This window comes from Staurois parvus, unplaced genomic scaffold (assembly GCF_062004578.1).
Source record: "Staurois parvus isolate SC_StPar_1 unplaced genomic scaffold, SC_StPar_1.0 ptg000019l, whole genome shotgun sequence".
In the NCBI taxonomy this organism is placed as follows: domain Eukaryota; kingdom Metazoa; phylum Chordata; class Amphibia; order Anura; family Ranidae; genus Staurois; species Staurois parvus.
The window spans coordinates 16553066-16579893 of NW_028317815.1; the positions used below are offsets into that span (position 1 = coordinate 16553066).

The 26828-nt window shown below is 40.3% G+C and overlaps 1 protein-coding gene across 1 annotated transcript in view; it reads right to left on the minus strand.

Annotated features, from left to right (window-relative positions):
• LOC149472911 (pendrin-like) overlaps positions 1-26828 on the minus strand; it is an 87714-nt gene that overhangs the window by 53815 nt on the left and 7071 nt on the right. Inside the window, exons 2-11 of the mRNA XM_089685164.1 lie at positions 23611-23750; positions 19303-19413; positions 17094-17272; positions 13639-13803; positions 8670-8822; positions 2257-2339; positions 1296-1443; positions 1049-1162; positions 776-853; positions 44-139 (exon numbers count right to left, since the gene is read on the minus strand). Of these exons, the coding sequence (XP_089541290.1) occupies positions 44-139; positions 776-853; positions 1049-1162; positions 1296-1443; positions 2257-2339; positions 8670-8822; positions 13639-13803; positions 17094-17272; positions 19303-19413; positions 23611-23750 (1267 nt within the window). The remainder of the gene's footprint in view (positions 1-43; positions 140-775; positions 854-1048; positions 1163-1295; positions 1444-2256; positions 2340-8669; positions 8823-13638; positions 13804-17093; positions 17273-19302; positions 19414-23610; positions 23751-26828) is intronic.

Genomic DNA, 26828 nt, shown 5'->3' on the forward strand with positions numbered 1-26828 from the left:
TTTTAATAGAAATGCTTGAGATAATATTTGCATTGATGCTTACTGTATCCCACTTGCTTTGTCTCCACAAGCGAGGAACATCCACCACCTGCCAGAACATCCCCTTTAGGTTGGATATAACGATGGCAGCCAAAACAGACTATAATGAAAACAGAAGTGCACATTTTACAATATTTTAGGAAATTAATATAACAAAAACATCAGAAAACACTAACTGTATTAGGCCTATTGGAGCTAAACATGGAAAAATCACATGTCAACACGGTACTGTGTTTACCCACGTTTAGCGCTTAAATGTTTATTTATTTCATTGGCCAGAGTGCTTGCCATTGAAATGAATAAACGCCCGAACTCACGTTCATGAGCAGCAGTGTGCATGAGGGCTTCGGGGTACCTGTATTTTTGACGTCATTTGGGACTCGTAGGGGGGGGGGGGGAACTGTATACGATATTATGCATGCTTCAAATGCAGGAGGTTATTGCCGCTCAAAGAAATATATTGATCACCATAGTTTCCATGGGTCACTGTTATCTGTTTGGAGGTCCAATAATTATGCTTGATCTTCAGTTGGGCTCTCCAAGATACACACAGCACATAAATACATCAGGCACTCTACCTCTTCCTATCTACATAGGCATTTTTTCTAATGTGTTGGCTTTCCTTCACATAATACTGCAAGATGAAAAATGAATACTGTCAGTCTGTAACTACATGTAAATCTGTGTGTACACTTCTTTGTACCAATGTACTACTACTATTACTACTACTATTTACCTTTTGCAGAGGCTCCAGGTATGTACCAATTGACAGCAAGGATATCATGACAACAACTGCAGTAAGCAAACCAGCAATCTGAATAAAAGAAAGAACAGAAAATATCTTCGTATTATCAAAACTAGAATAGATAAAAATTCTGCAACAGCTAAATTTGTTAAGGGCATCTAAATTAAAGGAGGGGGGCGGGGGAGAGAATGCAGCATGGATCCTGACTGTGGAATGGTCAAGGGCAACTACATAACCTACAGTAAATCTGTTGTACTGCCTCACCTGTGTTTTACCACCAGTGCTTTCTTGCACAGCAGAACGGGATAGGGCCGTTGTAGCACAAAAGCAAGAGAAACATCCACTGAATATATTGCTGACGCCAAATGCAATGAATTCCTATAAAGGAGATCATATAAAATAAATAATTTTCCCACTGAAGATAACATTTTTGTAAAATAGATTTTCTTGCAATAGATATATTTTACATATTTGCCTGTCTATATACAGAAGGGGGCTATGAAATTGTTACCTGATTTCCATCAATTTCATAGTTGTACTTTATGGCATACACTTTCCCCAAAGAGACAGCTAAAGCATAAGCCAATATTCCAATGGAAAAGGCTGGTACAATCATCTGAGAGAACAGGCTTACATCTGGTGCCACAGGTGGAATAAAGCTGTATTTAAAATAAAGAAAACATTTTTAAGTTCTATACTTTCTAAAAATTCTAGAAACATCTGTGACATTTCTATTGCACAGCAAGGGCAGTACAAGGAAGAGGTACATGCTGTAACTTATAGAATGACCATAAGTAGGGTCAACGTAAGCAAGTTAAAGATGTTGGTGCTAGTGTTTTTAACATCTCCCACCCCAGCATGTATACATATGTCTCTGTACTTGTAAATAAAAATGGGCTTCATGTTCGAGTCGAAATCAGTCCTCTGTAGGTTGATCATTTTAATTTCCATCAAATGACAGGGCATCCTTACATTCCTAACATATTACCCAGTCCATATCAATATAGATATCCAGCATGAGATTTTTCTCCATTGAGAGCTGATGTGTTTTCAAAGTGTTTTTTTAATTTTGTTGAGCAGTGTATATATTTAAAGAGATGTTCCATGCAGTAAAAAAACATTTAGTATTATACTGATCTCTCTAGCAGCCTGTGTCCTCTTCGTTTTCTTCATTTAAGCACTGCAGCTTCTGTTAGAGTTAGACAGAGGGCGAAACCACAGAGCAACCAGAAGGACACCGGCAACTGACATTCCTGGAAATGTCTAATACTGAAGAGTGTGATGGAGGTGTAACAGTGGAGTGCAAGGTAGGAAACACTGTCCAATGGAGAGAGGAGTATAAAACCTCCTCTATTTTGATGAATTTATATTATTTTTTTAAGGCATTGGTAGTGCGACTTTAAGGAATATAACTAATATCCTATAACTATATGCGATTACCACAAACAGATGAATTTCTTGGCCACACTTACCCGCTTGGAACATTCTTCACAATAGCAGCATTATAGTTCTCCTCTAAATTGACTCCATATGAAATCCCTGTTGCAACTATTGCCTGATAAAACAGTGACATATATGGAAATAAGCAAATACAAGCACATAATAAATAGAATGCAGGATGCAATACATAGAGTTGTGTTCAAAATAATAGCAGTGTGTTGAAAAAAGTGAATAAAGCTCAAAATCCTTCTAATAGCTTTTATTTCCATACACATAAATGCATTGGGAACACTACACATTCTATTCCAAATCAAAACATGAAGAAAAATATATCAAATTTGTGTTGTTCCTCTAAATAAATTGAAGAAAAGTGAATATTAGACTGTTCAAAAAAATAGCAGTGTTTGTATTCTTCTTTACAAACTCAAACATTCACTATATAAACTGAAAAATGTTTGAAGATTTTGCTTTCCTTTGAATCACTTAATTAATATTTAGTTGTATAAGCACTGTTTCTGAGAACTGCTGTACATCTGTGTTGCATGGAGTCAACCAACTTCTGGCACCTGTGAACAGGTATTCCAGCCCAGGATGATTGGACTACATTCCACAGTTCTTCTCGATTTCTTGGTTTTGCCTCAGAAACTGCATTTTTTATGTCACCCCACAAGTTTTCTATTGGATTAAGATCCGGGGATTGGGCTGGCCACTCCATAACGTCAATCTTGTTGGTCTGGAACCAAGATGTTGCACGTTTACTGGTGTGTTTGGGGTCGTTGTCTTGTTGGAACACCCATTTCAAGGGCATTTCCTCTTCAGCATAAGGCAGCATGACCTCTTCAAGTATTCTGATGTATTCAAACTGATCCATGAACCCTGGTATGCGATAAATAGGCCCAACACCGTAGTAGGAGAAACATCCCCATATCATGATGATTGCACAACCATGCTTCACTGTCTTCACAGTGTACTGTGGCTTGAATTCAGTGTTTGGGGGTCGTCTGACAAACTGTCTCCAGCCACTAGACCCAAAAAAAACAATCTTACTGTCATCAGTCCACAAAATGTTGCGCCATTTCTCTTTAGGCCAGTCAATGTGCTCTTTGGCAAATTGTAACCTCTTCAGCACGTCTTTTTTTCAACAGTGGGACTTTGCGGGGGCTTCTTGCAGATAGCTTGGCTTCACATAGGTGTCTTCTAATTGCAACAGTACTCACAGGTAACTTTAGACCTTCTTTGATCTTCCTGGAGCTGATTGTTGGCTGAGTCCTTGCCATTTTGGCTATTCTTCTATCCATTTGAATGATAGTTTTTCGCTTTCTTCCACGTCTTTCAGGTTTTGGTTGCCATTTTAAAGCATTTGCGATCGTTTTAGCTGAGCAGCCTATCATTTTCTGCACTTCTTTATATGTTTTCCCCTCTCCAATCAACTTTTTAATCAAGGTACGCTGTTCTTCTGAACAATGTCTGGAACGACCCATTTTCCTCAGAATTTCAGAGAGAAATGCACTGTAACCAGCATGTACAACATTTGCTGCCTTCCTTCCTTAAATAAAGGCAATAGTTGCCACCTGTTTTTCCAAGAATGAATGACCTCACTAATAGAACTTCACACTGCTATTATTTTGAACATGCCCCTTTCAATTAGCGATTCAATTACACAGAATCAGCAGCATGCATGTCATGACTGTTGGGTCTGTTGGATTTCTATTACTCTACTACACCTGCTAGTAAATTATTTGTCATGTAGAAATATCATTTCTACCAAAAACAGTGATTGATCAGGTTAGTGATGTCTGACTGCTATTATTTTGAACACAACTGTATATTCTAAAGTAAGTATTATGTTTAAGTACAAAATTTCTACAACAGGTCAGGACCAATGGTGCATACAAGTGCCTTCAGCTCATCTCTCTTTCAGGGCCTTTAATTTGTGTTTATTACCAAGGGTGGGACTGGAATATACAATATATAAAAAATATATAAACTGTAAATATTACACAAATATTTGATTACAGCCCTAGGAAAAGGGAGCATGTAGTGTAGGATAATACACACAAATTCACATAAGAAAACATTTGACTGTCCTATTCTGTAAACTAGTGATAAAGTGGAACTTCACTCTCTCAATCAACATTGACTATTTTTAATCCTTATGCTGCTAGCATTAGTAAATAGATAGGAAAGTATATCATATTTACTTGTTTTAAACTTGTTTTTTACATTTCTTTAGTTACTTCCTAGTTTCTATGCCTAGGCAAATGATGTCACATATCCCAGGAGCCTTCAGGAGGGGAGGGAGGGTTCTCAGCTCAGCCAATGCCTGAGGTAAGGGTAGATGGATTCCAAGAAGTAAATGCCACATAAATCATCTTCCATTTCTCAAGATGGCCACTGCCAGAAATACCAGGGGGTGTTTTTCAAAATGAATTCTCAGCAAAATAAAGCATGGAGACATGGATGGATGGGTGAGACTGCTTTAAATGTTAATAATGAATTAAATTGCATTTTCGGTTTGTGGTGCTCATATGCAGTGCAGTTCCACTTAACGACTTCACTATTCAAATACCAAATGACAGTTTATTACTTTTATACAGTTAAATAGTTATATTATAAGACAGCTGTACCTTTAATTAAACAAAAATCTCCCTTTGTGCCCCCCACTCCCCCTTAAGAAGTAGGCCCCAGATACAGCACAGTATCTCTCTATACTGCCAGGCTTTCAATGGTACCAGGCAGTTTTCTTCCTGGTTGTTGTGTTTTCCAGTGCAAGTGCAACAATGTGTGTCGTGGACATAAAATAAATGGGAGAGCCTATCTCTTTCATCTATACGAAGCTTGCATACATGCCTGAACAGTATAGAACCACAGCCGGGGAGAAAATAGAGTACAAAACCTAGAGGGGTACAACACAATATCTGAGTATCTGAGGTCTGAATCTTATGCTTGCCACCTTAGAGGGGAGGGAGCACATAGGGAGTATGTTGTATAGAGGTGTAGTTACACATTAATGTTGTCATACTTCCTATATGGCTTGTGAATTGGGAATAACTCACTGTCAGTTGTATTTGAGGGTCACTTTGAGAACTACTGCTTCACAAAATACATAAAACTAATAAAGAAAACTAGTAGAGATATTGCGTACCTGTTTCTACTATATATAATAATTCATAAGTGAATTGGAATAATATACCAACCAGATTTTATAAAACATTTCTTTTTCATAGTAAACTGCAACTAATAGCGTTGAAAAAAATATTACATAGGCTTATAAGCAAAATTGCACATTTTGAATCTTATCAGTATTTAACATTTTATCTAAATCAAAAATTTCAGACAGACTTTATGTGGTTTTTCTAACTTATTATTTAAATGAACCTAAAAAGCACAATCGTGTTTCCCGTTTTTCAAGAGATACTGATAATTCATGTCACATATATATATGTTTTACCTAAAATAACTTTTAGGTCTGGTTCACACTAGTGTAATTTTAGATGCGACTTGAGTCACACAGAATGGCATGACATGGGAAATTACATTGTTTTCTTGTTCAATATTTTTTTAATCAATAGTAACAAAAAGGCACAGTCTTACAAGGAGCACCTAGTCTGTCCACACAGGGGTTATGACTGGCGCCATCAGGTGGAACAAATATACCGTACATAAGAGGCATAAAGGAGGAGGAGCATCCTCCATGAACATATTGAACACAAGGCATAACATGTGAATCCACCGGGGATATCCAGTGGCTGTCAAAGGTAGCCCAGCTATCAAAACTATCAACACATAGTGTAACAAACTTGGGTGTAGATAAATCTAAGAAAGGCACAGGCCGCCTAAAGAAAAAGGAAACAAAAGAGAATTCAAAGGGAAGACATAGGCAAGAGAAAGGGAGGATAAGAGATAAGGGATCTGGGACTGTCGGAAACACCAGCCAGAGCCGGCCCACATGTGTCAAAGAAAGATCAGGGAAGGCGTACATCCACCATGGTTCACATTTTTTTTTAAATTTGGCATGGGAATCATTAAGAATACTAGACATGTGTTCATTAAGCATCAGGACCGTCAAATGGTCTTTCACCCCCTGAAAGAAAACTGGGGGTTTCTTCCATACCTGGGCAATGCTACAAGGTGAATTTCACCTCCTTTTAGATGGTCAGACGGAACAGAAAATACATTAGGCCAAACACACGAGACCAAAAGCCTACCAGATGTGGACATGTCCACCAGGTATGTAAAAAGTCCCCACGATGGCCACACCCACAAACACAGTGGTCAGCAGAAGTTAGGTTAGCGTCAGCTATGCGAGCAGGGACCCAATACCACAGCAGCAATGCTTCGTATGCTGCCTCTAGGATGGCAGTGTTTAATGGGAATTTAGTGGTAGAAGACAAAGACTATGCTCCAGTCCATTGCCTCGATCTCAAATTCCAGGTCTCATTCACATTGGGCCACATAAGAGAGAGAGGCATGAGATGATCAATTATTCAGAGACGCATAGAGTGAGGAGAGGAGACTGGGGAGTGCTGGCAGATATGCTCAAATGTGGTGTTTTCCGAAACAGATAAGATGAGGTACGTTGAAGGGAAGATATCCAGTGCTGAAGTTGAAGAAATCAGAAATACTCTGACTGTGGATCGTCATGGGATATATGAAAGGCAGCCCACGTCAGGGGGGACTGGGTGGTCAGAAAGTGTCGCACTTGTATGAGGTCCACCAAGAGAAGGCCCAAGGCTGGTCAAGGAGAGGGGGAAACAGGAAGTTGTTAGTGATAGGTAGCAAAGGAAAAGAGGGAGACACAAGAGAGCTTGAGTAAAGCACCGAGTCCTAAAGATGCAAGCAATGTTGCATTACAGGGCTTAAAGCCACTAGTCACATTTTCTGAGGGAGCCATAAAAGCATTTGGATTCAGAAAGGGCGCAGTTGGGAAGCTCCAGCAGCACCCATAGGTGTACATTGAAAGATGCATGGAGGCAGGTCAGTGGGGAAATTTAGGCAGCCAAATCGTATTTAGAAGTATGAGGGCCCCCCAATCCCCCTTGTAATCTATGTAACCTATGTATGAAAAGGGTAGCCTTGGAGATTCTGGGGTGTTTATCGGCCCAAATAAAGCATAGAATTCTACTCTGGATCAGGCAGGGGAGATGTGGGGGTACTCGTACAAGTAGGGTGTGGAAATAGTACAGGAGTATATTAAACAGTCATCTTCACTGAATTAATATGACATATGCAAGACAGATATGGACACCCCAAAACTGCATAAGAGAGATTAGTGAGTGAAGCAAAGGGTAATAGTTGACAGAGAACAGGGAGGAATAGGTAGGGGTCAGTGGAATGCCTAAATAATTAATGGATGAGGCTGCCCAGCGAAACAGGAAATGGGATTGTAGACGAGTAATCAGAGCCAGATCCTGGGTGACATTCAAAGCTTTGGAATTGTCTAGGTTGACCCAGAGACCCGATATAGATGAAAAAGGCATCAACTAGTGTAGCAAATTAGGAAGAGTCATAAGTGGGTTAGTCAGCATAAGGAGGGCATCATCCACAAAAAGATGCACTTTGAAATCATGGCCTGCATAAGGGATTCCAGTAACACTTTGGTTCGTGTAAAGCGCGACTGCTAAGGGTTCTAGTGCTAAAAGAAACAGTGCTTAGGACACCGGGCAACCCTGTCTGGAAAGGTGCTAAAAGATACCCAGCATATTTAAACGATGCTGTAGGTGTGGAGTATAAGGATTTGATCCAGGTTAGCAGGGAGTCTCCAAAACTCCAACGAGAAAGTACAAACTGTAAGTATTCCCAGGATAAAGAGTCAAAATGCCTTATAGATATCCAAAGAGAAAAGAAAGCCAGGAATCTTCCAGTGATGTAAGAGATGGATGAGATGTACAACTTAGAGAACATTATCGCCCGCCTGCCTACTGGGCACAAAGCCAACTTGGTCTCTATGTATTAGATGGCACAAGATCTTCCCTAGAATTTTCAAGTCTTTGTTCAGAAGGGAAATCAGCCAGAAAGCTTGGGGATCACTCACATCCTCTGGTGTTTTGGGGGTGTGAGATGAGGGCATTGACACAGTTTTCAGGGCATTTAAATAATTGGCTAAGTGAAGTGCTAGAAGGGCAGAGAATGTCTTATAATGTCTTATAATAGAGACCCAAAAACCCATCAGGGTCGAGAAATCACATTGTTTTCAATGGTATCTGGTCACATCAATGCAATGGAGCATTTTTTAAAAAGGTTCCTGTACTACTTTGATATAATTTAATTGCAATTATGCCCCCTAGAATATACAAACCTTATCAAAGTTGTATCCACATGGCACTACATAATTGCACTGAAAGTCGGATCAAAATAATATTGCAGCAGTGTGAACCTTGCCTTACTTTGACATTGGAACAATTGAAAAGTAATTGCTATTAACAGATTCAGGGACTTAACCTACCACAATTACTTCAATAGGAACTGGAATACGTAGAATATGTTTAAATCGCTCATTTAAATCTTTCACCCCCAAACATAACACTAAAGTTATGAGTCCAGCAGTAAGATCAGCAAAGTTGGTTTTACCAATGTTGGCAAAAATGTCCATAGTTGTCTAAATAAAAAAGAAAAAAAATGTGGTTATGTTTTTACTATACAACCAATATAAAAAATTATGCCTCTAAGAAATACACTCAACACAATGAACAGTATACAGTTCCAAATAATGCTACAACATTTCAGACAGGTCCATCATTTCCCCAAATGCCCTGATCAAAATCCATCCCTGGATTTCCTTGCTTACAAAGCTGCATCGAATAAGGATTTTTGTTTTCTTTATTAGATTTGTTCTCCTACTCTAAACTGGCTAAACGGGGAAAAGAAGGTCTAGTACTTTTACATTTTCAATTATTAAAGGCTTTTTATTTTTGCAAGAAAATCTGATTTTTTTTTCACTCGCCCAAAAATCCTTTTCCACAGTAGTTGTTTGAGAGACACAGGATTCAAATCATTATGTATGAGTATAGTTGTTGCCTGGAGGAGACTGGACCCTAGCGGCTATACCTCTGCAGGTACACCACAAATTCAGAAGTAGGAATAAGTCAGCCAACTGTAGACATGGAAGGAAAACTTTTAAAGAATATCTGGGACACAACAACAGGTCAACAAAGCAAAAAAGACAAGCACCTGATGGGAGGGTGCTAAGTCTCCTAAGGAATTATTGGAGAAAATGATTTTATAGTGAGTACACAAAATCCTATTTTCTCCAAGTGTTCATTGAGCCCTGGTTCACACTAATGTGGTGCGGGAAATGCAGCAAATCCTGTGCGTTTCCCGCACCGCACTGCAATCGCACATCATCCATGCAATCTGGTACATGTGTCAATGGTAAATTAACGACAACCCGACACAGATCACAAAACGCAGTACGATTACCAAAATTCGCATTGCATGGTTGTAAATACTCATGCAATGCGAATCAGGTGCGGGGAAAAAAGGTTCCTGCACCTTTTTGGTGTGGATGCAATTTGAGCCATACAAAATGTACTTCTCTAATCACACTGCATAAACATCGCATGTGATTTGCACAGGAATGCAGTGCGGTTCCTGTGTGAATCACATGTCATGTGCCGCACTGCATTAGTGTGAGCCAGTGTTCAAGGACGCAGCATATAACCGTCTACATATGGGATAGCCAAAAACAGCCCCATTGAAATGGAAAGGAAGAACAAAACAAGTGCCAAGACATCCCTCAAGGAGAATTTGTGTGGCCACAGCCATAAGCAGGACTTTACATTCAAAGTTAGCATCAGCCAATGCAGCCACATCTTCACAATAAAAAGTAGTAAAGTGTGAACTAAAAACCAGAGAGAAGCCTTGCATACCTAGGAGTCTGATGCCTGTGCCAGAAGGCACACCCTGAAAGCCTTCACCACATATAAAGGGCGTAAAGCTATTTTCTTCTAGAGCAGTGGTCTCCAAACTGCGGGGGCCAGATGCGGCTTACCTTTATCTGGCCCTTGAGGCACTATTCTTCCCACTGACATTAAAAATAGGGCATAATTTCTGCCACTGACAGCAATGGGGCACTATTCCTCCTTCTGACACCAATGATAGGGCACTATTCCTCCCACTGACATCAATGATGGGGCACTATTCCTCCCACTGACATCAATGATGGGGCACTATTCCTCCCACTGCCACCAATGATGGGGCACTATTTCTCCCACTGACATCAATGATCGGGCACTGTTCTTCCCACTGACACCAATGATGGGGCACTGTTCTTCCCACTGACACCAGTGATAGGGCACTATTCCTCCCACTGACACCAATGATGGGGCACTGTTCCTCCCACTGACACCAATGATGGGGCACTGTTCCTCCCATTGACACCAATGATGGGGCACCGTTCTTACCACTTACACCAATGATGGGGCACTATTTCTCCCACTGACATCAATGATGGGGCACTGTTCTTCCCACTGACACCAGTGATAGGACACTATTCCTCCCACTGACACCAATGATGGGGCACTGTTCCTCCCACTGACACCAATGATGGGGCACTGTTCCTCCCACTGACACCAATGATGGGGCACCGTTCTTACCACTTACACCAATGATGGGGCACAGTACAGCCCACTGTCACTAATGATTGGGCACTATTCCATCCACTGACACCAGTGGTGGGGCACTATTTCCCTCACTGATGCCAATGATGGGGCACTATTCCTCTGACAGACACCAACAATGGGGCATTGTTACTGACACCAGCACATTTTCTACTCCTACAGGCCACAGTCCAGACCCTCTAAAGTCTGAAGGGTAATAAACTGGCCCTTTCTTTAGAAAGTTTGGACACACCTGTTCTAGAGGGAAAAGTTAGGAAAAGAAGGTAGAAAGCAAAAATTTGTAGTTGCAAGTCCTTGGTTCCTGGCATGAATATCTAGTATCTGGGGTTCCAGTATGATAGTGCCAGCAGATGCTTGATAGAAAAACCTTTATCTGTAAGTTTTCAATCCTGCAGAGCTGGAAAGAGACATTCCCTGGGGAATTCAACAGATCCATTAATATCACTTTTCTGGTGGTAGTTCCTTTTAAAACTACCTGCATATAACCAGTTAGAGAAACATTACTGACATGTATAACAAATTCAGGTAGTTCTTAATACTGCCATTTTAAGAAACTGTTGCTATGGCAGTGAAAAATAATCGTCAGTTTGCAGATTAGGATACTGGCAGTATTTAAAGAGCAGCTCTGAGATGACATACAGAGGTACCCCAGTGCTCAAAGTGGGATACTGTATGTCTGCGCTGGGAAGCTATCATGAATGTGACAGCTTCCTGGACAGGGCTTTGTCCCCAGCCTCATTTACCTGTCAGTCGGGCAGTAGCACAGCCAAAGCTAAATGTAAACAAAGGGGCCGTGGACATTTGTGATATTACCCAAATACATCAATGCCCATTTCTGGAAAAAGAGAAGCTCACAGGGGTGGCAAACCTAATGGTGAGCTAGTCTCCATGGCCACAGCATGCGTTGGGTGGGTAAAGCCTGATGCGGAACTGAGAAACTAGTTTTCCATCAGTTCCGCCTTGCTATTGACTGGTGGTGGATGGAATAAAAACGTATCTTGGACTAAACAGAGACTATGGATCCGCTGACTGCCATGAACTGTCAATCAAAAAGAAGGTGGAACTGTTGAGTACCTAGTCTCATAGTTCCCCATCAGGCTGTGCCCACCACACTAGAAAACTCCCTGGCCATCCACCTGTCTGTGTGACAAGTGTAGTGGCCGGGAAAAGAGGCACACTGATGAAGGAGTGCCCACTGTGGACATCCTAAACTCAGTGCTGCCCCTAAGACATTCATGTACATGTTTCTGATGGGTACCTGAATCTGGGACTAACACTGACAATTTCAGTGCGAAAACCTGATAGAATCCTAAAAGATGTCTACGACACTCTTAATGATTTCCCTTGACTCTTCAGGATGGCTAAGCTAAACTGTACATCCAAAGCTATAGCCACGACATGGGGCTGTGCCTTTTGCTTTATCTAGTGTCCAATGTCCTGGAGGTAGCAGCTATATGCACATGTAGAGGATTGAATCCCCTTGCCCAATGAATGCTGAGCGGAAAGGTTTTTTGAGAATTGAGAAGTGCATTAAGTGAGTTTACGAAATATAAATACTCTAGATACAAACTAAGTTAGACTTTACAATCCAGACTCAATTTCCAATGTATAATAAAAATACCACATATTACGTGGTATTTTACACACCAAAAACTTTTAGCCCTCATGCACACAGAGCGTTAATAATACTGCTTCTAAGGGCATCTAGCATTTTTTTTCTGCCTCTAAATGTCCCTCCATGTTAGCCTACTGTATGTGCCCATGCACACATAGGCATATAGAGGCAGAAAAAAACCCACTGCCAGTGTGTCCATGAGCAGCGATGAAATGAATTAACGCCCAATCGCTTGATTGCCAAAAGGAAAGGTGTTTAGAAGAGCTGGGAAATCACCATGTGCATGAGTTCTTAAGTCAATAAGTAAGCTCATTTATTTTATATTGCCCTTCCATCGGGTGACTATAATCTCTCTGGATAAATTTCATAAACTAATGAAGGACTAATCTCTCCGTGAAAAGACTGAATGTTCCATACATTGAAATTTGGCATAATTATTTGTCTTTTTAGAGCTCATGGCATTATGGAGAATCAAAGGAGGAGTATGACACCATCACATATTATTAAATATTATAACGGCACCACCTGCCTTGAGTTTGCATGTTGTCACTGTGCCTGAATGGGTTTCCTCCAGGTATTCTGGTATCCTCCCACACTCCAAAAACATGCTGGTAGGTTAATTGTATTCTGTCTAAATTGGCCTTAGTGTGTGTATGTATGAATGTGAGTTAGGGGCTTTAGATTGTATGCCCCTTGAGGGTTAGGAACTGATGTGAATGTACAATATATATGTAAAGCGCTGCGTAAATTGACGGCACTATAGAAGTACCTGAAATAAATAAATAAATAAAATAATGGTTGCAGACATTTCGATGGAATTAGAACTCCCAGAAGCTATTTGGTCACGAGTGTGCCAGATGTGAAAGTAGCCAGCATGAGAAACAACTTGCCTGTAACTACACAAAAACTTTAATAGAACTCATAGGTAAATATGTATTTTTAGGAGGTTTCAGAACAAAAGATAGTTTAAAGAAGCTGGTACAATAATAAGCAATCATTTCAAGGACACAGCTGGCTTCCTTTCCAGTAGTCACAGAAAGAAACCTTCCAGCTCATAAATTCCAGAAATATGAAATATAATTTTGTACTTTTACCTACATATTTGTGAATGATATCAGTAGCTCTTTCATATATACTGTGTGTACAATCAATAAAATGTAAGCTTGCTTTTACACACTTACATAGACCATTGAGAGGATTCCACTGTAGTTTGTTGAGGGTACATTTAGTATCAATTTGACCTGTGAGATAAGAACTTGGACTGCAGCAGCTGTGGTAAATCCACGGACTAAAGGATCCCCCAAATACCTAACAACGAAGCCAAACTGGAAAACACCTAATATAAGCTAAAGGGAAAGACAAGATTGTTAAAAGTGTCCGTGCAAGATTTAATATACAGTATACCACATAAACCTTTACAGTACTGTGCAAATTTAATTGTATGACATTATGAGGCCTTTGACCCAAGTATAATGATAAATGAGGTTGTACATTGAGACTGTACTTTGTTCATAGAAGGTATGTAATGAAAACATTAGGGGGAAAAATGCATGTATCTTAGTATGTTTACATGTATAGTCAAAACTTTGTTCCTTAGTTAGTGCCTGGCAGTACTAAGGTTGTTGGTTCGAATCCCAACCACGGCACCACTTGCCTGGAGTTTGCATGTTCTCCCTGTGCCTGCGTGGGTTTCCTCCGGGTACTCTGGTTTCCTCCCACACTCCAAAGACATGCTGGCAGGTTAATTGGATCCTGTCTAAATTGGCCCTAGTATGTGTATGTATGAATGTGAGTTAGGGACCTTAGATTTTAAGCTCCTTGAGGGTTAGGGACTGATGTGAATGTACAATATATATGTAAAGTGCTGTGTAAACTGACGGCACTATACAAGTAACTGTAATAAATAAATAAACAGAACCCCCATCAGGATTCTAATGCTGTATGCGCCGCTGGTAGGGAGATTAAATTTCTCTTTTAGTTCTGGTGACCATTGTCACTGAAACAGAAAGTTATGGGAAATATTAAATTTTACAATTGTCAACAGTACAAGAGATAAAAAGAAATCTTCTGAATGCGACACCTGTTCCAGTGGCAGTGGTCTAAGAAGGAAATGTTTCCAACTTCGTAGAGATTTTCTTTCACTTTCTGTTGCCTCTTCAGGACAAAAAAAAAAACTGACAAAGATTTTAGGCCGCCTGCACATGGGCATAAAAAAATCCACTTTTACAAGATTATAACATATTTTTTATGCATTTAAATGCAGTTCTACATTAGCCTATGTGGCATTGTACATTAGGCATTTAGATCAGTATTTTAAGGGCAGTGTTTAGGGACATTCAAAAAATGCCCCAAAGCTGTGTTCTGAGAGGCACTTATTAGCATAATTTACACACGCACATGCATATGTGCACATAAACTCATGCGTATGCGTGTAAATTTATTCCAGTGTCCAGGATACAAAAAATGCCCCAAAGCTGTGTTCCGAGAGGCACTTATGAGCATATTTTACACACGCACATGTATAGGTGCACATAAACTCATGTGTATGCGTGTAAATTTATTCCAGTGCCCAGAATACATTAAAATTCTGGACAGTAGAATGAGTTTATGCTCAATGCCATTTGCCTGTAAAATGCACAAACACGTGTAATTACTCACTAAAACGAGCAATTTTTACACTTGATTCTTCTGCAATCTCCTGGCAATGAAGAAAGAAGTGGTGAGAGAACACAGGCAAGCTGAATATTAAAGGGAGTGGGGCTCCCTTTGCAAGAACAATGTCACTTTGCTCTGCATGGACAAGGCAATGGTGTCTTCTCAAGAGACAGTTCTGTATCTGTATCGCCCAACATAATATCTAAAAACACAGCTATATTACTAAGATTTTATGGACAGAACTCTGTTACAAATACTACAAACAAACCATAAAGATATTACCTGCCTCAATTACCTGTTTAATAGACTTAAAGATTGCTTCGATTAATAACTAGGTGTGCTGTCTATGTAGTACATATCAAGCTACACTCACAGTAATAAGCACATTAACAGCCACCAAAAGGCATAAAGAATTGGGAAAAACAAAGATGCTGAAAAATGTACTCAAAGAGCCTAATATGTCCCTCACACTAATCAAGAAACTCAGAACCTAATATATTGTACATAGGAGAACGGGAGAATGAGTGAACATTTCCCCGAAGACGTAATGCCACACACTTTGAACATTGACCTAATGTATTAAGTAGTTAGGTCCCATTCAGTATTTTGACCTTAGCACTGTGTGTGGACTGTGCTGTTTCCTGAGATTGTTGCTTGCAAACACAACCTGTGTATATTAGAGGAATTTTTACATGTAGAGCAATTTTTAGCAGTCTAAATATATGTTAAAGTGTTACTAAACCCAGGACCCTGCATTCACTATATCTATTCTCCCACAGTACATAGAACATCAAAATGCAACCATTTTAGTAAGTATAAACTTACAAATACCTTTTCTCATCAGCAGTTAGAGTAGTCTTGTGACTTCTATCAGTGCCCAGCAGAGCACTGGTTAAAGCTTGCAGGAGGAGTTTTCTTTCTGCTCTAGGAGGATGCAGAACCCCTGACATCTGTTTGAACAGTGCTGATTGGCCCTGTGCTGATCACATGCACACTCCCAAGATGAAAAACCTCTCTAGCAATGCACACCAAACATGAGCATGTGCAGAGTGACTGATCACACTATGTCTTATCAAGAGATGTAAGAGGAGTACTGGAAGAAGGGGAGGATCAGAGAAGTCAGGATCAAACATTATTTTTACACAATGCAGAGGATTAACCCCATAAGTTCCACAGTGAGTATAACAAGCATGTTTTACAGACTGATTTTACTGTTGTGGGTTTAGTAACACTTCAACGTTACATTAAATTTATGAGTATTCTGCCTGCCTAAATCATTTTTTTCATTGTCATTTTAAGGACATACAGTATAAGGCTTTTATTTTGTACACTGTTTGTAATAAATATCCTGCCTTTGTTTTTCATTATACCTCATGCACATCAAGCACTTGGCCCCTGTGCATGGGATCCCAGAATTTATGTACATGTGTAAGGCACAGGCGCACCATCCAGCCCTGCTGATAGCAGCCTGTAAAACTGTACAAGAGGTTTAAAAATGCTGTATCTGGATGGGGCACCAAATAGTACATACGTTTCGGGCAGTATGCACCCAGGGACAAATGCCCAGACAGCAGACTTCTTGCAGGCATTCACATACTCCCCTAAACGTTAGTGCCACTCGGTACACTGGGGTACAGAGGGGCTGGATGGTGTGCCTGTGGTTTCCACCCCCCCGCACAAAAAAAACGGGATCTCTGGCACAGGGAATAAACACTCAGTGTACATGAGGCCTTAAAGATTGACAAATAGATCATGTCAGACATGCAGTATTTGTAAGAGAGTATCCTCCCAACTGACTCAATCACATAAGTACCATCACAGCCGTATTGATCTCTCATGTGACACTTGCTTTGCAAAAAATTATTACTATACAGGATTTATATAGCGCGGACAGTTTGCTCAGCACTTTACAATATAAAATATGTGCATGAATGTGCTGCTATAATATGTACTGTAGTATAAGAAATATGACAAGCATTACCTGGATAATTCCAATCAAGAAGCTCAGTGTACTTGAAATGACAACTCTTGCAGCATCCCGGGCTTCGTAATCTATCATTGTTCCATTTGATTCTGTAGAGTTAGTAATAATAAATTTTTCATCTGGAGCCATGGCCAGCACGACTTGTCCCACCATCAAACAGATAACTGGAAATGGTCCTATTGGGAAAGAATGCCAATAAGGAATAACCACTCATAATAGATTCCTAGCTGGAATTATTTTGCTAAAGCACTGTGTAGCATGCTTTCATTCGAGCACTGTCTGGATTGGCTTCCTCATAGTTACAAAGCAGGACCATACCTGAGAAATGTGTCAGCATGGCCACCTAGAGTCTCCATCTGGTTGCATGTGAGATGGGGACATAGGAGAAGCAAAGCTTGGAGACATTTGTCATCCCATTAAGGGAAGGGACTAAATAAACCCCTTCATGGTAAGATCAACAAGTATTATTTAAATGACACTGCAGATTTAAAAACAACTCTAAACATGACAATAACATGTTAAAGCTAATAAGAGATTTTAGTGATTGTGTTTAGATCTACTTTAAATCACAGCTGTTCAACATTAGTTTACTTTCACTTTAGTTTATGTAGTGGCAGAAAATTAATAACTGGGGGTACTTAGAAGTATGGGAAGATTTTTAATTTTAAAATCGCACTTATCTAGGTAGATGCAGCATCGATCTGATGCGGCATCTGTCCCCTGCTAGCTCTAAGGGTGAGAACTGAGCGATCAGCGGTGTCTGCTCTGCCCCACCCCAGTGCTCACTGAAGTGCTGAGCTGTGGAGGAGCAGGAGTGACTGGCTCAGGCATCAGAGACTCACTGAGAGACTGAGCCAGGTGCCAGGCCAGGCTCCTGGGTGGATCCCAACCATATGATTGCGATCTTTCCCCAGCCTGGACCAGCTTTGTGACGTCAGCTGACAGCAGGCTTTAGCCCACTGTTGGCTGAAAACAGGTCACAGGAGTGCAGAACAAACTGCACTCCTGTGATCCACAAAAGTACAGCCAAGCAAGCTTTGGGTGTACTTCCCCTTTAATTAAAACATCATTATGCTGACCTGCTGCTAAAAAAGAAGTGTTTTATGTATAAATATAGAAATGTGTTGCTGTATAAGTAAATAAATAATAAATGAATAAGGCCCCTTTCAGACAGATGGTCTGATTAGGTCTGCCTGTCAGTTGTTCATTTGAACCCGATCGGACCATCCATAGCTCTCTATGGAGCGGCTCTTGTCAGGGGACTTGTGTTTGCTGACACCCGCCGCATTCGCTCTGATCCTGTACGCTAAAACAGACGGATCTGTCTAACAGATCGGATCGGATAACAGTCGGGTGGAAATAGATAGACAGTCCATTGCCATCTGCTTGCCCCGTAGAAAACAGCGGGCTGTGTCTGTGTCCGCTCTGCAGCAGCGGAGCGGACACAGACCTGTCTCTCTGCTGATCTCCGCTGAGCAGGCGGATCTACTGATGGGTCCCGTCCCCCCATCTGAAAGGGGCCTACATGATAAATGGGTATCACCATGTCTCGGTGCGTTCATCAAACATTTAAAATGTTTAAATTGCATAAAAATACTCAAAACATTAACACACACAAATAATCAGTTCCATATGGTGAAAAGTAAAGACCAAGATGATTCTAACTTTAAATTTAGATCTGGTTAGAATATAAAGTGGCTCTAATGTCAAAAGGTTTTTTTCCTTACTGCATTCCCTGCAGTAAGGATAAAACCTTCCACTTGCTGTTTCCCTTCCCTCCCTAAATACTTACCCGAGTCCTCTACTGATGCAGAGCTGTGCAGCACTGGTCTCTCTTACTGCCCTCATAGGACAGACTGGGAGCAGCAGGAGCCATTGGGTCCTGCTGCTGTCAGTCAAATCCTGTGAGGAACTAGCAGGGGCATCAGTGAGCCATGTTGTGTGTGTCTATGGACACACACAGCCTGACTCAAGACCACACATGGCTTGCTATGGGGAAATACGCACAAACGGAGGAGTGGCTTTCACAGAGCCGGTAAGAATAACATCTTTTTATTTTTTGGAAAATAAATACAAGGATATAATATCACTTTAATTAAGAATCAAGCTGGCTGCTATGGGCTATATAAAGATATTTACTTTCCTTTAGTCTTTATACATAAGAAATCACTAAAACTAAACAAGGCTATTTGGTCATGTTACCTACCAACTGCGATGTGCCGAGAGGTTCCCAAGAAGAAGTATGTCAGAATGGGGAAGAATGACGAATAAAGACCGTATCCAACAGGAACCTCAGCAAGTAATGCAAAAGCCAGACCTGCAATCAAACAAAATATATGGTAATTTTATTTGTCATAGAGTTCTGCTAGAGAATCTGTCCAATCCATCCTGCTGGATAAGAGAAACCTCCACAGTATTAAAAGGCATTAAAGGAAACCTGTTATAGAAGACACATGTCTAGTGCCATCATTGTGCACCTATAACAATGCTAGTGGCCTGACCATCTTGCAGATCCTCTAGCCTTCACTACTTAGTAGGTCATTGTCTGAAGGAAGTTTTGCAAGTCAGAACTTCCAACTTCACAAAGTATACCCTTATTCTAGGTTAGTAACTCACAAAGTAGTGACGGCAAAATATCATAATGGCAGCCAGGCAACTAGCACTTTAAAAACCACTTGCCGACCGCAGATAGCTGAATGACAGCTACATTGTGGCCGGCCAGTTCTGGGAGGACATCATGGGGTTTATTTACTAAAGCTGGAGAGTCCAAAATCAGACTCCCTTCTGCATAGAAACCAATCAGCTTCTAACCTCAGCTTGTTCAATGAAGCTTTGGCAATGAAACCTGGAAGCTGATTGGTTTCTATGCAGAAGGGAGTCTGATTTTGGACTCTCCAGCTTTAGTAAATAAACCCCCATATGTCATCCTCCCAGAACGTGCACTCTCACGTGCACCCGGCAATCTCTGTGAACACTGTGTATTATGGACACAGCTGATCACGTGATGTGGTAAAAGGCCAATCATAGTGGCCTTTTACCACGTGATCAGCCGTGTCCAATGACACAGCAGATCACTGGTGAATGCAGTTGCTGGTTATCAGCTGCACTTTCCTCACGGTGTCACAGAGTGAGGAAAGTACTGCCGATAACCGGCAATTTCAGAGGACAGATCAGCACCGATCATCAGTGCCCTGATGATCAGTGCTGCCCACCAGTGCCGCCCATCTGTGCCCAACAATGCCACCCATCTGTGCCCAGCAGTGCCGCCAGTCAGTGCCGTCAGTCAGTGCCACCCATCAGTGCCGCCTATCAGTGCCCATCAGTGCCGCCTATCAGTGCCAGCTCATCAGTGCTGTTTATCAGTACCACCTCATGAGTGCTGCCTATCAGTGCTGCCTATCAGTGCAGCCTCATCAACGCACATCAGTGAAGGAGAAAAATTGCCTGTTTGCAAAATTCTATATTAGAAACAAAGAAAGCTTTTGTTTTCAAAATGTTTGCTCTTTTTTGTTTATAGAGCAAAAAAAAACACCCAGCGGCGAGTACATACCACCAAAAGAAAGCTCTATTTAAAAATTTCATATAGGTACAGTGTTGCATGACTGCGCAATTGTCATTCAAAGTGCGACAGCGCTGAAAGCTGAAAATTGGCCTGGGCAGGAAGGGTTATAAGTGCCCTGTAGGCAAGTGGTTAATTAAGGAGAAGATGAGCAATGGCAGCATACATATTTATCTCACTGTAAACCTTTACTAACACAAGCAGATATGTATATGCTTGCCTTTTGGCTAAATACATCCTGGATGAGGGATCCTAGACTCTTTGTATCCAAATAAAAGGATTGGGGTTCCTTGAGGCACAGATTCTTGGAAGCATTCGGTCTCCATTAGGAATACATGCAAGAAGTACTGGTTTGAACACAGAGATCCTGTCTTGCAGCCCTCAGCATCACCCTAGTAATGTCAGCTGAAGTACAGAAGGTGGCCACAACAAAACATCAAAACAGTAGATTACAGCATAGTCCATAATCAAGGTGTAGTTACGGCAGGTGGTGCTAAGTCAGAATCATAAAACAGGCACAGGTAAGGCCATGTGGAATACAGAGAGAGTCATAACATAGACCCAGGACAGGGAGTTCAGAGAAGGTAAGAGTCATAATAAACATAGCAATAGGAATCACAGATGAAGAACAAAACACCAGAGCAGACGGAAAAGTTTGGTCAGGTGCAGTACCAGTTCACTGAGCAGAATGTATATCTTACTACTGAGGCACACTTAACAGCATGCTCAGCAGGACATAGCAATGCAAGTAAAGCTAGTCTCTGGGACAGAACACTGGTGTGTGGTGTCTGTCCACTATGGGAGTTAGGTATGAGTGTCTCTTTCCTCTCTTATGGCCCCCAAATGGACTCACCACCCTCATGTTATCCTAAATGTTCTGGACGCAATTTTTGTTCCAAATGGCTGGCTCACTCAAGTAGGTGGTGCCATATGTCAACAACCAGTTTGACAAGGAATACTGGCCTACCTCTAGTGTACTTTTAAAGCATACTAGTTATCTTAACATATCTAGGGATACCAATAGCGTTTATACATATCACCGTTTTAGTCCGTGTGCCTTGAGAGGTGTTATTACAGTTCCACAGATCATGTCTGAAATTATGATTTCCATGCTGCAGTGCACTCATGCAGTTATTTGTGATCAAAAACACCAAAAAGCAGACAGCTACTAAGTGAGTTTTACTACAGAGCAGAGAGAGAACATTACTACAGGACAAGGGTGCGGTTTTAGAGGTGCTTAATTGTTATCTCTTTGAATCTTTTCTTTTTTTGGGGAAGGCCCATACGTTTTTTTTTTTTTTTTAGGAAAGCGACCTTTTAACTCCATGTTAAATTTTTAGTGACCTCTCTAACAGTCCAGTTCTGTTTTCATGGAGGGGCACGGTGAAATAGGGAGCCGTCCATTATCCCTAAAGTCACTGTTCCCTTGCGAAAATGTAGCACCTCCAAAAATGGTCCATTTTGAATGGGGCATAATATTGTGCTGAGCATATTTATCACTGGTATAGGCAAACACATTGATTTAAGCTGTTAAAACACGACATCCATTCAATGATCTTTACCTCATGGACCTTGATATGATTTTCTGAGGTTTCTTGTATGTCCCCTTGGTTCTGCATAAGAATTATGGTGCAGAATTGGTAGTGGGGACTTTTAGGCTTGTTGCTTTCTGTACAAACTTTGTTTTTTTTTTTTCTTCTGGACAAGTTAAAAAATTACTCATCACAAACTTTTTTTGTATGTTCGGAATACTTTATGTATTTATGAAGTCTACTATTCCGCCCCATAAGTAAAACAAGCACACACAGTCTTTGCTATACATTTGATCATAATCCTTACTAAAGGTTAAGTTTTATTCCGGTGGTCCTTTAGTGACAATTAGGTGCCATACTGGAAAAAATCGGGTTTGGAATAGTGAAGGCTTTTGTTAGTTGATTTTTTTCAGAGCGAGAACATGTCTTCTGGCCAAGACTAAGAACAAAGAAGGAATGAGGGATCCTTGTAGATGTGAATTCTGTTTTCCACAATTGGCTGTTTGGAATCAAATGCTATAGGTTTATGGGCAGAACTTATTTTTTTAACATTATGCAATGAATGTCTGCTTTTAGCACTTCACATCAATATGGAGTACAGGCACAATCTATATTCGTGCATCCTATCTAATCAAAAGGTGAAAAAGTGCTCAGCTGTGAGAAACAGTTATATTTTAATGAAGGCTATTCTATCTATATATGCTACAAGGCTAAGAGAGTTCAACGTGCATTGTGAGATTCACTTTGTAAGTATCAGAAAGCACAGATTAACAATAAAAATATTATGTAGTGAGATTGGTATAAGAAAGTTATAGATAAAATGTCATGGTCACACTGACATATCTTGAAGCCCTTTGACTTCTTCAAGCACTGATCACAGTACAATCATATTAAAAAAAACAGATAAGATGTACCCTAATCAATGTAAGCAATGCACTCAATGACTAGCATTCTTACCTATTTATTGCAGGGCAATGTAATAATTTTATCTGAATAATTCTGTTAGTGAACTCAATGTAACTGTACAGTATATCCTATACATGTTTGCTGATATGGACATATTAAATGTCACCAGGCAGATGTCTACAATGCAAAACCAATTAGATCTGCAAAGGAACCAGTAGGCTAAGGATAAGAACCATTCAATGACTATGATCCCAACTTTGATCAATCCTTTGACCTTGATTCACTAAATACACTTATTAGGTTGGTCAAAATCTTGTTGATCTCCAACATACCCACTTTCTTTGTTTTGTGGCAGTTTTTAATACTTTTTAAAACCTTTTTTTCCCCTATTACTTTCTATCACTAGCAGGAAAAAGATAGTTCAGCCATACCTACAAGGCTGCTATTCAAAGATTGAAGTATAAATGTTTAGTAAAATATATCACAAGGAACAAACTCATATGAGGAAAAAGCATACCTTGTAAAGTGGCGACGAGTCCTGTGCAAAGTCCTGAGACAAGGTCATGTACAAGCCATTCTTTCCATCGGTATTTGGGCAGCCAGTTAAGGACAGGGAAAAATTTCTTAAGTTTTTGGCGAGCTGTTACAGGTGTGCAACTGTCAGTCAAACAACAACAATTTAGTCATAACAATCACACAATACATATTTCTTTAAAACTTTGAATGCAGCAAAAAAGTATACAATGAAATGGGTAAAGAACTATAATAATAATAGAGTTTTATACAGAACACACATTTTGTGTCTACCAGTGGCTGTTTGGGATTTAATACTGTATGTAAATGAAAATCCATCCATAGACATGAACTATGCTTTTCAAAATTTGTAGGTGCATGCATAATGGTGCATGTCAAGATTTTATTATTATTATACAGTATTTATACAGTATTTATTATTATTATACAGTATTTATTTGTCACCCATTTAAATAAAGATTATGCTAGTACGGTTGCCTTTATGTAAAGTTATCACCAACTCACAAACAAATACATGTGTATATTCTGGATCTTCATTCCGATGCCATGCCCGTTATTTCTGTCCTGCCATGGGTAATGACATGGAAAGCATTACAGAGGCATCTGAAAGTGTAATAGGATTAATGGCCACTTTAGAGATTCTATTGAGATATCCCGGTTAATCATCACCATGTCTATTCATGAGTAAGACTGGTATAATATAGAAAGGTATGTGAAATCTGTCTCTGAAACATGCTGAAGACGCCAACAGTCTGACAGCATTAGTTGTTAGAGTCATTGTTGAAAATGCTTAAAGTATAAGTGAACCCTCACCTTTTAAATTAACAAAATACATTTCAAATAGAAATGAAAGGTAAAATGAGTCTGTGTGTATATAATATATAAAAAAGTATATGTACTTTTTTTTTAATAATCACATGACCTCTGTTCTCAGCTGCATAAGGAGCTTAGAGAGCTGAGTGATGGAGACTGCAGGGAGGATCATGTCAGCAGGAGACAGAGAAACAGCAGGACACTGATCTTGCCAATAAAAGGAGTTTGCAGGGAATTGTGTCAACAGTCAGGCAAAATGTGCTCCCAAGTAGAATGCAAAAAAGAAAACTAACAAGGCTGGGATGGATGTGCTTCTATGCCTAGCGTTTTCAGTTTGACATAGGAAAGCAGGACTGGCAGGATCACCAGAAATTTCACACAAAGGAAGCAATGGAAAGAGAACAGGATACTTTTTTAAAAAAATACATGGTAATGCAGACACATATCAGAAATACAAAATGTTTGGGTAACATACACTTTAAAGTGGTATTAAACCCACTTTTTAAAAAAAAATTGCTGTAAAGTAGAGTTATCGGTCTCTTATGTCATGAATGCTTCTCCTGTCTGTCAGCTGTGATGTACACTGAACAGTTCAGCGTGCATTACCACCACCCAATCTGCACCCAGATGATGTGGGTCCCCTGCACATGCATGGGAGTGACATCATTGTGGCCCGGCCATTCAAGCGGTCGTAAAAATGGAACCTGGAAGAAAGACCAGGCAAAGTGCCCAGGACCCACAGGATCCGAGACACCACAGCGCTGTAGGGCACATTATGCCAAGTAAGTTTCTCATACTGTGATAGTATACAGTACATACTAGTACATTATGACTTAAACCTGCAGGGTGCCATTTTTTTATTTTATTTTTTTTAAGAGATTACTACCACTTTAAGTGCTGCAACTGAGAACACAGATTTACCATGAGGTATCCAAGGTATGTGTGGGTAAAATGTCAGAGTAAAATGCATTTCCTTTTCCGTAATAATATATGGATCACTTGAGTTCACCTCAAATTCTATTTTGCTTGGTGGGCGAGCAAGCTTTCTTACATCGCAGGTCATAACTTTCAACTCTGTCATGGTTACAGTAAAGACATATAAAGATTTCCCATAAAGGGAACAAAAATATGTAAACAGTATATCAGTTCTACACACATACATGTTCCCAGCTCCAAACCCAGGAGATACAGGTTTCCCACACAGGAGTATCTGCATCCTAGAAAATACTCCCATCTGGACAGGGGGCAGGTCTAGGAGGGTAGAGTGGGAAGCCATCACACATTACCAGCTCCCCCTCCCCTCATCAATAAAAATCCTAAGTGAGCAGCAGATACGATTGTCAGGCTGCCACATAACATGGTTAACCTGAAAAGTCTTGAAGATTTATCTTTGGTATATGTAACTCTGCAGTATTAAATTTCATTCCAATGATAAGTAGATTTGAGGCATTGACCACAAATCTTCAGCTTGTAGAAAAAGTAGTGTTTGAGTCTGATACCTTGGGTTTGGCAACTATCCACAAAAGGACACCCCTCCCCCCCTTTCTCAAGAAGAGGGGGTCACCTACATTGAAAAACCCAAATGTAGTGAAGCCTACATAAGCTCCAAACAAATATCCAAAATTTTCCATTTTTCTGACAAGTGTCAACGAGGAAACAAAAGACAGCCAACACATTTCAGGGGTCATGGTTCCCTCTTCTTCAAAGCTTAAGACACTGTATCAAAATGTATAGTGGACTCAAAAAGAAGAGCTCCAGGGAAAAAATTAATCTGTACTATAGCAGGAGATGTTTAGGACAACAGTCAAATAGTTGTTCCAGAATCAGTGGTAGTATAATGGAACCTCCACAATGAAGGGAGATAAGGGGGGATGAAGGGGGATTTGTGACTTTTCAAACGCTTTGGCTGCTGTTTTGTTTTCTTGTTGCGAGTTGCGGAAATAATAAAAAAAAATGTTGGCACTTATTTTAGCTCAGCTACACCTGTAAACAATTGCCGAGTATTGACTAGGTATTGTAAAGCATAAAACAAGTATAGTCTCTCAAGATAAATGAAGTATGGGTCACAGACACTTCGCCGAAGGGCCTGTTGGTGACCGAGAGCAGTATCTGTGGGACGAGATAAGCGTTCCACTGTCACTCTCCTATAGCGTTCTGTCATACTGTCATATGCTGCCTACTCATATCAGGAAAGGAGTACAAATTTCCAGATCCCTATTTTGGTTGTAGCCATTCAAAAGAATTATGTCTCAAACAAGTGAAAGTATTCCAATCAGAGAGTAGATGTCTACAGGGCAGAGTAATCATTGGTCAAAAAACAGGTGACTAGCAAATGGTTTTCCTGATTGTCTTAATCTCCAATGTTTGTTGCACACCAAACTTCAGTCT